Consider the following 13329-nt stretch of genomic DNA (forward strand, 5'->3'; position numbering starts at 1 on the left):
CATTAATGCATTAGTGGAGATGCTGTGTTACATTAATGCATTAGTGGAGATCTGGTGTGTACATTAATGCATAGTGGAGATCTGTGTGTACATTAATGCATTAGTGGAGATCTGTGTGTACATTAATGCATTAGTGGAGATCTGTGTGTACATTAATGCATTAGTGGAGATCTGTGTGTACATTAATGCATTAGTGGAGATCTGTGTGTACATTAATGCATTAGTGGAGATCTGTGTGTACATTAATGCATTAGTGGAGATCTGTGTGTACATTAATGCATTAGTGGAGATCTGTGTGTACATTAATGCATTAGTGGAGATCTGTGTGTACATTAATGCATTAGTGGAGATCTGTGTGTACATTAATGCATTAGTGGAGATCTGTGTGTACATTAATGCATTAGTGGAGATCTGTGTGTACATTAATGCATTAGTGGAGATCTGTGTGTACATTAATGCATTAGTGGAGATCTGTGTGTACATTAATGCATTAGTGGAGATCTGTGTGTACATTAATGCATTAGTGGAGATCTGTGTGTACATTAATGCATTAGTGGAGATCTGTGTGTACATTAATGCATTAGTGGAGATCTGTGTGTACATTAATGCATTAGTGGAGATCTGTGTGTACATTAATGCATTAGTGGAGATCTGTGTGTACATTAATGCATTAGTGGAGATCTGTGTGTACATTAATGCATTAGTGGAGATCTGTGTGTACATTAATGCATTAGTGGAGATCTGTGTGTACATTAATGCATTAGTGGAGATCTGTGTGTACATTAATGCATTAGTGGAGATCTGTGTGTACATTAATGCATTAGTGGAGATCTGTGTGTACATTAATGCATTAGTGGAGATCTGTGTGTGTACATTAATGCATTAGTGGAGATCTGTGTGTACATTAATGCATTAGTGGAGATCTGTGTGTACATTAATGCATTAGTGGAGATCTGTGTGTACATTCATGCATTAGTGAAGATCTGTGTGTACATTAATTCATTAGTGGAGATCTGCGTGTGCATTAATGCATTAGTGGAGATCTGTGTGTACATTAATGCATTAGTGGAGATCTGCGTGTGCATTAATGCATTAGTGGAGATCTGCGTGTGCATTAATGCATTAGTGGAGATCTGTGTGTGCATTAATGCATTAGTGAAGATCTGTGTGTACATTAATGCATTAGTGGAGATCTGTGTGTACATTAATGCATTAGTGGAGATCTGTGCGTACATTAATGCATTAGTGAAGATCTGTGTGTACATTAATGCATTAGTGGAGATCTGTGTGTACATTAATGCATTAGTGGAGATCTGTGTGTACATTAATGCATTAGTGGAGATCTGTGTGTACATTAATGCATTAGTGGAGATCTGTGTACATTAATGCATTAGTGGAGATCTGTGTGTACATTAATGCATTAGTGGAGATCTGTGTGTAAATGAACTCTTGTCTTGAACACAGAAGGCGATAAAGTCTCGTCGACCTCGAGCCGCTGGATCTCAGGATCAGGAATCTCAGGTTAGCGTCAGAATCATTGTGGATTCGAACACTTTTCTCCACAGATGTTGTGTAGATCATCAGTGTTTCTCAATCCTGCTCCTGGAGAACATCAGCGCTTTCCTTTATTTCACACAAAACACTTCAGATTATTGAGTCTGTAAAACCTGTAATATCTGTAATACCACATCCTGATCCTCTGCTCTGACACAAACTGGGTTTGAAACGTCATTTCCTTCAACTTAAAAACAGCAAATGCTTCTGTGTGGTAAAACTGTGAAGTGTTTTCTATGAGGACTGAGAAACACTGCTGTGATACTGTTGAAAATACATGTTAAAACGTGTCTTATTCTGAACACAGACTGCAGCAGGTTCTGATGAAACTACAGCCAGTGGATCAAACCAGGACCAGATCCAGAACCAGATCCAGAACCAGATCCAGATTCCAGCAGAATCTCATGAGATGAAGCCTCTACTGAATGAAGATCAGGACACTAGTAGGACTGAATCTCAGCTGGATTCAGTGGTTTCACAAACATAATCAACAGTGAGAGAGAAACACTCCTGAGAAGCTTCTGATTGTGATTTAAGAGTTAAATCTCGTTCTGCATTCGTTATTGAGACCGTTTTTTCTAATGTACGTTTTCTTGGTTTTGTAAATAGCTGTAAATATATGTTTAATTGTCATTGTTCTTTGTATTCATGTAATAGTGATTTGCTTTTATATCTAATTCTAGCTGTAAACCACCTTCAGCAGTACAGATGAACCTTGATCTTAAACTGCATTAAGATCATTAACAGAGAGAGAAATCAGTGTTATAACTTTAACTTTGACCTGATGGATTGAGGTTTGAGTCTCAGGATCACAGTTCAGTATCATGAAGTCAGTAAAAGGTCAGTTGTGTGTCTCTTACTCCATCAGAAACACTGAGACTGAATGTTCAATCCTTCAGAAAGCACTCAGATGCTTCTTGTAATATCAAAACTCTGTTAGTTGTTGTTCTCTTCCTTCCTCTTGCTAGAAAACATCTGTAATTTATTCCTTATAAAGTTTCCAGTCTTTGTGGGCGAATCTCATAACTCCATCACTGCAGTGCCACGAACAGTCGGAGTGTCTCTGCTTATTTACAATGAAAGGTGAATAAAGAACTATTGGTAGATCCTCCCTCGTCGAGAATCGCCCCCAAAGACTATTCAGCAGTAGCTTGTTAATGGCCCTCTGAGCAGGGTTGTGCTCAATATTTTCGAGGTCGAGACGTATTCCCTCTTTTTCAAAATACTTGCGAATGTATGCTTTTTTATCAGCATCCGTGACGACATTCGAAGGATACACCGACGCTTGCTGTTTTAAACGTAAAAACGTCTTTATGTATTAGCAAAACAACATATTGCAACTGCTGTGGCTGGAGACAACGGCAGCCATTGTAAAACATCTGGTAACCGGACTTATTTTAATTTATTTTGATCAAAGCATTACTTTGAATCTGTGGCACACAGGGTTGTCTGTGGATCCCACCCACCCCAAACTTTGTGTTATCACATTCGTTCTCCTCTATTATAGTCAGGGCCGGATTTATGCATTAGCAATTACAATGAGGAGAAATTATATATATTATTTATTATTATTATTATTTCACTCTAATGCTAAAATTATGTAAGACACTTACTTTAAAAATTAATGAAACGTAAGATATGGTCATTTTTAACATAAATCCTTTCTATGGTCATCTGTTACATCTGTCTGTGGGTTTTTCTAATATTTAACCAAAGAGAAGTATTAAAGAGAAGTATTAGAGAGAAGTATTAGAACGAGCTTGTGGGTGAATCTCATAACTCATTACTGCAGTCGAACAGTCGGAGAGTCTCTGCTTATTTACGATACAAGGGTGAATAAAGAACTGGGTCTCTGAATAAATACAGCGCTTTATTTACTTCAGAAACACTTTATACAGTATATAAAGGGTAATCTTTATGCATTTGAGGAGCAGAGAAGAGCATTATAATGTGAGATTCTGGCTGAATGACTGAAAAAAACAAAACCACAACAACAAAGTAGAAAATAATCAGCACCCACATATCTACAGCTACAATAATCTTCATCCAAACCTTGTCACAATATGAGGTAAATCCGGCCCTGATAATAGTGAGTCTGGTGAGTCAATAGTGAGTAAAAATTAATTTTTATAACTCTAAGTTCTGCTATCACTTCTAATGGTGATTAAAACATGTTGTATACTTTATGTGGAAGACAAAATTTGAGATTTAGCCAAATGTCAATCAATTGTGGAAACTTGTATTGTATTGTAACATTGTGTTTTATTTCATATGTTGTAAATGTAAATAATGTTTATTAATGTTAAATCTGCACCAATGTTTTTGAAAAACCACATTTTGTTTTTCTCTGCTCTGCACTAAAACTGACGTTGACTGCTGTTGCTGCATTGTATAAGTTATGTGTCTTTCTGTGTTTTATTAAGTTTTATAAAAACATTTTAAGCAAAAAACTGAGAAAGTCCTGTTTTGTCAAAGAATACATGCATTCACAGTGACGATCGAAACACAGAGTAGATCGAGTCCATCAACTCCTCGAAGCTTCACAGTCCTGTAGCTCGTAACGTCATGATGGACAACTGTGATTGACAGGTTCTCTGAGCGAAGTAGTCACTGAAGCACCAACGGACATTTTGTCGTTGTCATTCAGTCGATTGTCGAGTTCTCCACTGTTGCTTACCTATGATCACGCGCGTGAACTCGACAATCGACTACTGTGAACTTCGACCGAAAACATGAAGTAAATACAGGTATGTGCGCTGGCTGAATTAACATCACTTTTATTCATATCTTTCACATCTACTGCAGTCAGATTCACCCGTGTGTGCACTTGTAATGACACATCAAGGATGTTAAGAGGCTAAAAGCAGGTTTAAAGGTGCCATGTGTAAGAATTGAGGTAAAAATATCCCAAAAAATGAGCTACACGCATCAAAAGAATGAGAAGAAATAAGGGCGATGATGTCATTAAAAAATGTCAAGTTATAGTGCTGCAGAGATATCAACCTGAATTAGCATGCTAAATTACTAGCCACAGCCCGACAGGTGTCATGATACCAGTTTCGGCCATGGGAGGCGGTATGCGGGCAACAGAACCACCAGCCAAACTGCAATACACGAATAACTCGCAAGGCTTGTGGGCGTACTTGAACCTGATGTCAATCGTGTGGAAAGTACAGCCCACTACTACATTTCAGTTCAGGGAAGAGAGCGGAAGAATGGCCAAAGCCCTGGCAAGAGACCAACACCACCACCACCACCCGCTGCAGGGAAAAAACCGCGCTCTGAAGCACAAATAAAATCTGATAAGAAAAGGAGCCGAACCAGAGTAAACATTGGCACTGCTTTTCATCGCTGGAGACATCTAATGGACATGAAAGAAATGAGGTTCGACTCCGAACTTGCAACATTTCTTTTGGATTGGTAAGTAAGATGCTGTTAGTATTTCGCTAGAAGTTTGTTTTATATGTTTGTGTAGTTTTTTCGGGAAGTTATAACATAGAAATGTATCGAAGGCTGTTCGATAAACGTGCTAATGTTAGCGATGGATAACCGTCGATATTATGTATGAGGAATACATTTTGTTAAGTTGTATTCTACTGTATCTTTCAACAGTGTTCGTGTTTTTTTACTATTAGCTAGTAGAGATGATCGGTTCACGTACGCTTGGCATCTCTCGTGTAACATTTACAAGCGTCAAAACAGTATTTATTGTTTGAATTGCGTAATAAAATTGACAGAATCTGAGAGCTGAGATTTTTTTATATCATAACTAACCTGCTCTGTCTAGTCTGTCGGTATCCGTGTCCTCTTTGCTTCGCGATTTTTCTGTGCTTGAGAAAATTGATGTGTGGCGTGAGAGCGTGTGAAAAGTGTCAATTGCGTGTGTCTCACGGTGAATGCGTGAGAGTTGGAAGCTCTGGTTACGTTGGCGCTAGCTTGGTCAACATCAGCGAATGCTGTCTGTCAAATTAATGTAATTCAAACTAACAATAAAAATGTAATCTGAACAAAACGAATATGAACATATTCACTGGTAAAGGTGAAGGGGAGTAGCTTGAAGATGTCATATTTCAAAATCACTTGACATCAACCAACTTTCCTCTGGAGTCTAAACGTCCTCTATTAGGAGTTGGCTCGGCTTCGGCTATGGCTCTAGGGTCGTTGTGAAGGTAGGGGCGGAGCATAGAGACTATGCCGTTTCTCGGTTGTTACTCTAGAGTAGACCAACTCACTTTCTGGCGGTATACTGCCCCCATCTGGTATGGAATGTGGAGTATGAATTGATTTTTTGGCGGACATTACACAAGGCACCTTTAAAACTTGCCCCATTGAAGTCAACAGGGTGCAAATTTTTAAAAGAGGATAACGTGGTGTAGGCAACACCGATTTTTGTCGTTGTTCTCTGTACTGACAGCACTCCAAATTTACAAAAAAATGAGCTCAATGTTAAAATTGACCGGAGTTCTTCTTTAATCTCTTATCAAAATCTGTTTAATTAATACACTTAATTTCTACATTACAACGTTGTGAAACTACAGCAAGAGATCCAGCAGTAATCACTTATTATTCAAATATTTTAATAGAAGCTTGTTTCAGTCATACAAGTACAAACTTTTTATCTCAGAATTCTGACTTTTTTTTTTTGCAAGCTTACATAAGTTTTAGACACATCCGACAAAAAGAAAGGTTCAAACTACTGCATAATTCAGGCACACATTAAGCATATGAAACTCAACAATAGTGAACATATCAACTCAACTAAAAAGTAAAACAAAAGCAAAAAAACAAACAAAAACAAAAAACAAAAAAAAAGACCATTCAGCTGCACAATTTATTCATGCTGCAATGCATGCTGGGAATGTTCAGTTCTCATATAATGGTGTCAGTTCAGGCGGATCAATAATATTGTAAAAAATGAAATAAAAATGTTTCTGTGTGTTTAAATGATGCAGTAGCTCAGAATGTTTTATACACAACAAGTTATTAAAATCCTTTATAATAACTAATTGTCACTGCTGGATCTCATGAATCACAGAGCAACTAAAATCAATAATATAAAACCAATAACATCACCCATATAATCAAAGATTAGTCACTGGATGAGGGGTTAGTCTGTTTTCACAGAAAGAAGACAAAAAATTATCTAATAAACTAATAAAATTAAGGTAACATATCATATTTTTTCTAACAATGCTTTACACAAATTACCGGGAGTTCAGGAAATACACTGTACTTTGTAAAAAAAGTTCTAATTTTACGGAAAATAATCTTTTTTTCAGGTTGTTTTATTTTATTTAAATTAAAGAAATAAAGAATAAAGAAATCACAAGAAAATATTATTTCAATAGCAATTAATTCGATTAACGTCTGCTTCCTCGTTTGCATGACATTTCAAAACCCCATAATTAACCCGTGGTTACGGGATGCAAAAAATATAAACGGTCTTATAAAGGTTGGATACTTTCGCAAAATGACAAATAAACTAACGCTCGTTTAACTAACAGGAGACTGGAGATGATCCCTGGCATTTCTGAAAAGACAGAAAATATGGAGTATGATAAATGTAAAATAAGGAACTCTAAAATAAACAACTAAAACCATAAAAATAGAATTAATTTATTTGCTCAGTGTAAAGGTGAGTCTGAAGATCAGGACTGTGTAATTTTTTTTAATATAATTTATACACACACACACACATATGTATGTACATGTGTGTGTGTGTATGACACTTAGAGAAAACAAACAAATCAAGATGACAATTTAACTACAAGCTAATGAAGAACAATATTGTAGATATGAACAACATATAACATATACATTGGATCAACACTGTAAGATGATCTCGTACTAGTAAGACGTCACCATTGTCTAAAATATCTAAAACAAAAAAACAAATTGCAATATATTTAGGCTACAATGATTTATAAAATGTATAATGTAATGGTGTAACGTGCGTAAATAGTTTGAGTTGCGTCAGTATATTCTGGTGATTCTCCTGAAGCTACACGGTACCAGCGTAACGTCGAAGAGGAGCGAAAGCAAAGCTACAAAGCAGGCGTTGATGTCACGCAGTAATGAAGCTGAAAGACTTCCTCCATTTGACAGGTTTCCCCAAGTCTGAGGATCATAAAACTTACAAAAAACACTGGACCAGGCGTCACCCTTACGAAAATGAACTCAGGTTTCAGGTATCATATCAAAAGTGTAATAACCATTGATTTCTGTCGGATTATTTACCATTAGTCTAACCACAGTTTTACTAAACAATACCATGGTTAAACAATAGTCAGTGTAGTAAAACTCATGTTTATTTCAATGTAATTTCCTTTTGTAAATGCAAAGCAACTCACAGACAGTTTGTGTGTGTCCAAAAATCATGAACATAAAAAGCACATCTGTAAATCAGAAACCAGATCTGAAGGAAAGACACTTGTGCTGCCCTTAATCACAGACATAAAATGCAGATACTTTGACTATTTCTGTCAGACATCTATATAAGATCTTAGTGAGAATTAACAGAGGTTTCCATGTTTGGAGTCACCATTATGGTGATCAGTGTTTGCTTTAGTTGGGCTCTTGGTCCTGGTTCTTCTTGCGTTTGCTTTTCTTTGGCTGCTGTAACTGTGTGTTTGTGAAACAAAATACGTCGTTTGGACATAATTTTGCTTAGTGGGATATCCTTTATTTGTTTGTCTTTTTATATTCAGATAGTCCAAAGACTATGAATATTTCGCTTTCAAGTTTTATTTTTTATGGATTTAAAATTAACCATGGTTTTAATTCACTGTATCCTGAGAGTGTTTATTTGGTCCAGAAACAGTATAAATTATGTCTAAATGAGACCATAAATTATGTTGAAAATATGTCCTCATTGGCCACATTTTAACTAGTTTTTAACGTAGTACGAAGGATCCATGAATGTCTATTTCAGTCGTGCAGAACACGTCAAAAATAAAAACTTTCATTCTGGCTCCTCAATGGACGTCTTTTCAACGTACGACTTGTGACAAAGACGTTGAAAAGACGTCTTTTGGACATCAAGTTTGCTCAAAATGAACGACGAGAGCTGAACAATTTTTGTCCTGAAGCTGCTTCATTTGAGTGTGTCGAGAAACTTTAGCAAGCTTGAACCCTTATGTGAAAGAACAGGAAAGTTGTCTCAGAGGATCAAAAACGTTCAAATATGAAGGATCCAAACTAGGCCTACATTAAGAGCAGAACAATCTGTTGAAAATCAAAACATGAAAGTCAAACATTTATACTATACACTCATTTATATAAATGTGTACTAATATCAACTGAGTAAAACCTTTTTTAAAACCTTGATTTAAATTTTTAAAGTAACTCTAACTGCGAGTTCCCCAAAAAAGCTGGGTTTTTTTTGTGATTAAAATCGTTGTACAGACAGAAAGAGGAACAATCTGACAGACGGAAAGTAACAATATTTCCATACACCAGTCACTCAACTCTTTAGTTCAGTACAGTGTACAGCGCTCGACTCTTTGTTATCATCAATAACACAGAAGTAAAGGTGCATCATTAGGCCTGTGTCTGCAATACTCAGTTTGCACATGCTGACTTAGTTTCATTCGTTCTTTTACACAAACACACACACACACACACACACACACACACACACACACACACACACACACACACACTGCCCTGATCTGCAGGCAAGTGTACGAGCGGAAGAGCAAACGTCATCACTGAAATTTTGAATGAAGATTTGGCGCCATCTGCCGGACACTCAGCGCACTTTCTCCCTCACTAATTTGAACTTTTCATTGTTATAACCAGGGGGCCAGTGTTTCGGAAAACATTGAAGCTTCCCGGGCGCCGCCATTGATTAGCGGACCATCACCTGCTGTTTGCCGTCACTTTGACAGCGAATAACTTTACATCTGAGGCGTTTAATATGACTTTGTCAAACTTATTTTCATAACTATTTTATTCTTTTAGACACAATTAAACACTCATAACTCACCTAAAGATCCTTTTACGCAGCATTAAAACATATCAAGATGAAGATGATGAAGATGATGAAGATGAAGCGAGCAAACAGCCACCGCAACTGATCTATACAAGTGATCAAATATCAGATCAGCTGATCTATAATGATAAATCAATATTAGAGTTTATGTGTTTAAAGCTCTTGATGTTTTACCTGAGATCTGGAGAGACGGAGTCACTTCATTCACATCTTTAAAACACACAACGATCACAAATATCAGGCAATATGACAGAAAACATTCACACTGGACTGAGTCTGAATCAGATCTGAATCAGTGTTTTATTAGTGAATTAGACACACGTTTATCAGCTGAAACTCACCTGAGTTTGGAGTCGCTGCAGTTTCATTCCTCACTGAAAAACACATTCACAATCATCATGATTCACTTACAGAAGATTCAGTTCAACACAGAGTTTGATTCAGGACACACTGATGTTTTACTCAAGAGTCTCTCTCACCTCTGAACAGGGTCTCGAATATGAACTGAGAAGAAAGAAAGAAGCATTAGAGAATCATGTTAATGAAAGATTAAATATGAAAACAGAGGAATGATGTGTTGAGAGTTATTTACTCCTGAAGCGTCACAGAGGATCTCATGAAGGACGTTCACACAGCGAGACGTGACGAGACGATCAGATGAGACTGAAATAACAGGATCACTTAGTGTTTCAGGATATGATGGATCTGCTATCACACGCCCGTCCTGAATACACACAAGAGGATCAGATCATGAGTGTGTGTGTGTGTGTGTGTGTGTGTGTGTGTGTGTGTGTGTGTGTGTGTGTGTGTGACAGTCACCTCTGAATACCAGCTCTGCTCACAGTCTTCAGTGAGTGTGTGATTCAGTAGGCCTACGGGCAGAATCACACACACAACCCCCCCGGCGCTCTCAATCTCTCCACAACACACACTGATGTTAGACATCATGACTCAACTCAAATGAAGAACCTGTTTTAAAACAATAGATGACAGAATTGTTCTCATGTTATTTAGACATTCACTCATCAAGAATCACAATCAACACACAACAACTTTCTGCATAGCTTTCCCCTATTATCAGATAACTTTTTTTTTTCATTTGTTCCCTTTTGTAAATTTGAATAAATAATCACAGATATGACACTATTGCGGCACGACCGTCACATTCAGACGTTCATTAGTGACTGAAATATGCAGATTTGCAGTGTGTTAGTGCCGGCTCTGAGTGACTTCTGAGACCCTGTGGTCATGTGATGCTTGAAACTTCATTAAACTTCAGTTTATTATTTTATTTTTTAGCTCAAATATAACAGTATACATTATGGGTCAGTCGTGGCCTAATTGTAGAGAGTCAGAATTATTATCCATTTTATTAATTTGATACATTTTACTCATCAAAATCATGTCAAATCAATTGAGTTGAATCTATATTTCATCATGTAATGAAATGGCAATTGAACATTTAGTTTACAATGAAACAATGATCATTTTGGTGAAATGCAGTGCTGCACAACAGAACTGTATAAGAAGCGCATGTATATATCAGTGCAAATATATGTGCCCTCTTTTGTCTTTTTCTTGTTTTTGTCGTTGTAATGAACGTGAAACATCCTCTTCTCCTCCTCCATGAAACAATTTCACAATACAATGTATAAACCTATTTTACAGTAATCAGATAGTAACCTCATCATACCTGTAAGTCAGTAATAGTGAAGGTCTGGTTCTCCTGCTGGAATCTCTGCTTCTGATTGCCCTGCAGTGTTTATGTGAGCAGGTGTGTGATTAACAGGAGGAGCTTCATCAGGTCTATGGTCACCACCTCAAAGAGCATGCACAGAGAAGTCCAAATTAAACAATTCCCCATCGTAAGTACACATTGATTAGCCTGGTAATACCAGACTCTGCTACTTCACTTTGCTTCGTAGACAGAGTCTGGAATGGCATAACAGAGAAGTGTTTTCTCTCTTGCTAGGGGGCGCTTGTCTGAAGTTTAAAATCATTGGTTACCCGTAAGCCAATCACATAACGTTTGGTTATGGCGTGTGTTATGCGCATGCTCAGCCGCATTTAACTTTCACTGTAAACACATGTATGATGCGAAAACAAAACCATCGAGCGAAATACCGGAGTGAACATGGCTGTGAACAACTTTTGCAGATTATGTCAAGTAATTAAATCTACGCATCCACGGTACAATCAGCGTGTACGTCACGGCTCTCAGCCCGCCCTCTGTTCGTTGATTGGCCCGGCTGTTTCCAGACCGGTGGCAAACAGAAAGTTCTGAAGCTGTCTCAGACTGAGTACAGAAGCGAAATGAAATTGAGCGGAAGTACGAAGTCTGACGTAGTCAGGCTACACATTGATGGCCTAAGACACGAAATAAGCGGTTTGTGTGAGAAAACGAACAGTATTTATATCGTTGTTATCTCTTGTACACATCCGAGATCACGTCCGACTAAGCCAGAACGCGCGCACACGTCACACACCAGGATGCGCGCGCGCCCTCAGATCACTTGGACATGGCTGTGTACGTGGTTTTACAGAGGTAAAAACGATATAAATACTGTTCGCTTTCTCACACAAACCGCTCGTTTCGTATCTTAGGCCATCAATGTGTACTTACGATGGGGAATTGTTTAATTTGGACGATGGGGAATTGTTTTAATTTGGAGTCTGTGCATGCTCTTTGAGACAGTGACCACAGACCTGCATTTATAGGACTATCAGACAAGAACGGTTTGACCTAAAAATATCAAAATTGAAACTACTGCGGAAAAAAGACACCTACATCTTGGATGCTCTTGAGGTAAGCTAAAACATACCAACATTTTATTTCAAAGTGAACTATCCCTTTAAAGATCTCTTATCTCTTACGCCCTGCAGCTCCCCACTGCCCCCTAGCGTCACCCGCCAGTATTCGCAGGTTTAAGTGACATTAACATAGACATCTACACTTAATAAATGGTAACCAACAATACATAATAACAATAAAACATATTAATAACAACAGTATTTGAATCAATGTTAGTTAATAAGAATACAGCTGTTCATGTTAGTTCACAGTGCACACTACTTGGGGAAATTATCAAATTACATTTGTGGCAAAATATACTGAGTGTAACTTTTCAAGAAACTATGCAGTGTATTAAAAAAGATTTTACCTGCAATTTATCTTTTTCAGTTGCAAAGACATTTTTTATCAATTGTTTCAATTTATCATTATCATTAGTTTCTTGAAAAGTTACACTCAGTATAGCCTAGGTGAGATAGGCAAAGAACAAAAAAGCAGGAAAATATATGGCAAAATATATAGAATATATTAACGTTTCCTTTTGTTGAAAGCTTAAAAGTAAAAAGCTATTCATGTAGCTATGATACAGGACACATGGTTCGGCGGATCTTAATATTCGTAGTAGGCTTAACAGTAATATAATATTCTGATATAAGATATAAAGTGATCAGCCGTCCAAAATCAAAATATGTGATGTAGGATATAAGGTATTTTATAAATCAACACACACTAAAAATATGATAAAGAAGCAGAAACAGATAGTTGCAGTAAAGTAGGATATTTTAATAAGTTGAAGAAATGTGTGTGAATTACATTGCTTCCTGATATCACGTGTGCAAACACAAATAACCTATATTTATAAATCAGTTATGTCCGGTGTTGTGCCAAATTTCGACCCCCTGCCAAATTATTATTACCCCCCTCGTGGAAGTCAGTACCTGATTGCCTAATCCTAACCCCACCCCTAATCCTAACCCCTCCCCCACAACTA

At 37.3% G+C, this 13329-nt stretch overlaps 2 protein-coding genes across 3 annotated transcripts in view; both read left to right on the forward strand.

Moving 5' to 3' along the window:
• LOC308700492 (uncharacterized protein) overlaps positions 1-1988 on the forward strand; it is a 56547-nt gene extending 54559 nt beyond the window's left edge. For both annotated transcript variants that reach the window (XM_081382125.1, XM_081382124.1), the window contains 2 exons: positions 1425-1521; positions 1862-1988. In XM_081382125.1, the coding sequence (XP_081238251.1) occupies positions 1425-1458 (34 nt within the window). In that variant the 3' untranslated portion in view covers positions 1459-1521; positions 1862-1988. The remainder of the gene's footprint in view (positions 1-1424; positions 1522-1861) is intronic.
• The window catches only part of LOC308700561 (CD276 antigen homolog), a 1553888-nt gene that overhangs the window by 116996 nt on the left and 1423563 nt on the right, over positions 1-13329 (forward strand). The window lies entirely within an intron of this gene.

Source organism: Scardinius erythrophthalmus (genome assembly GCF_964197995.2).
Source record: "Scardinius erythrophthalmus genome assembly, chromosome: 1".
Classification (NCBI taxonomy): Eukaryota; Metazoa; Chordata; class Actinopteri; order Cypriniformes; family Leuciscidae; genus Scardinius; species Scardinius erythrophthalmus.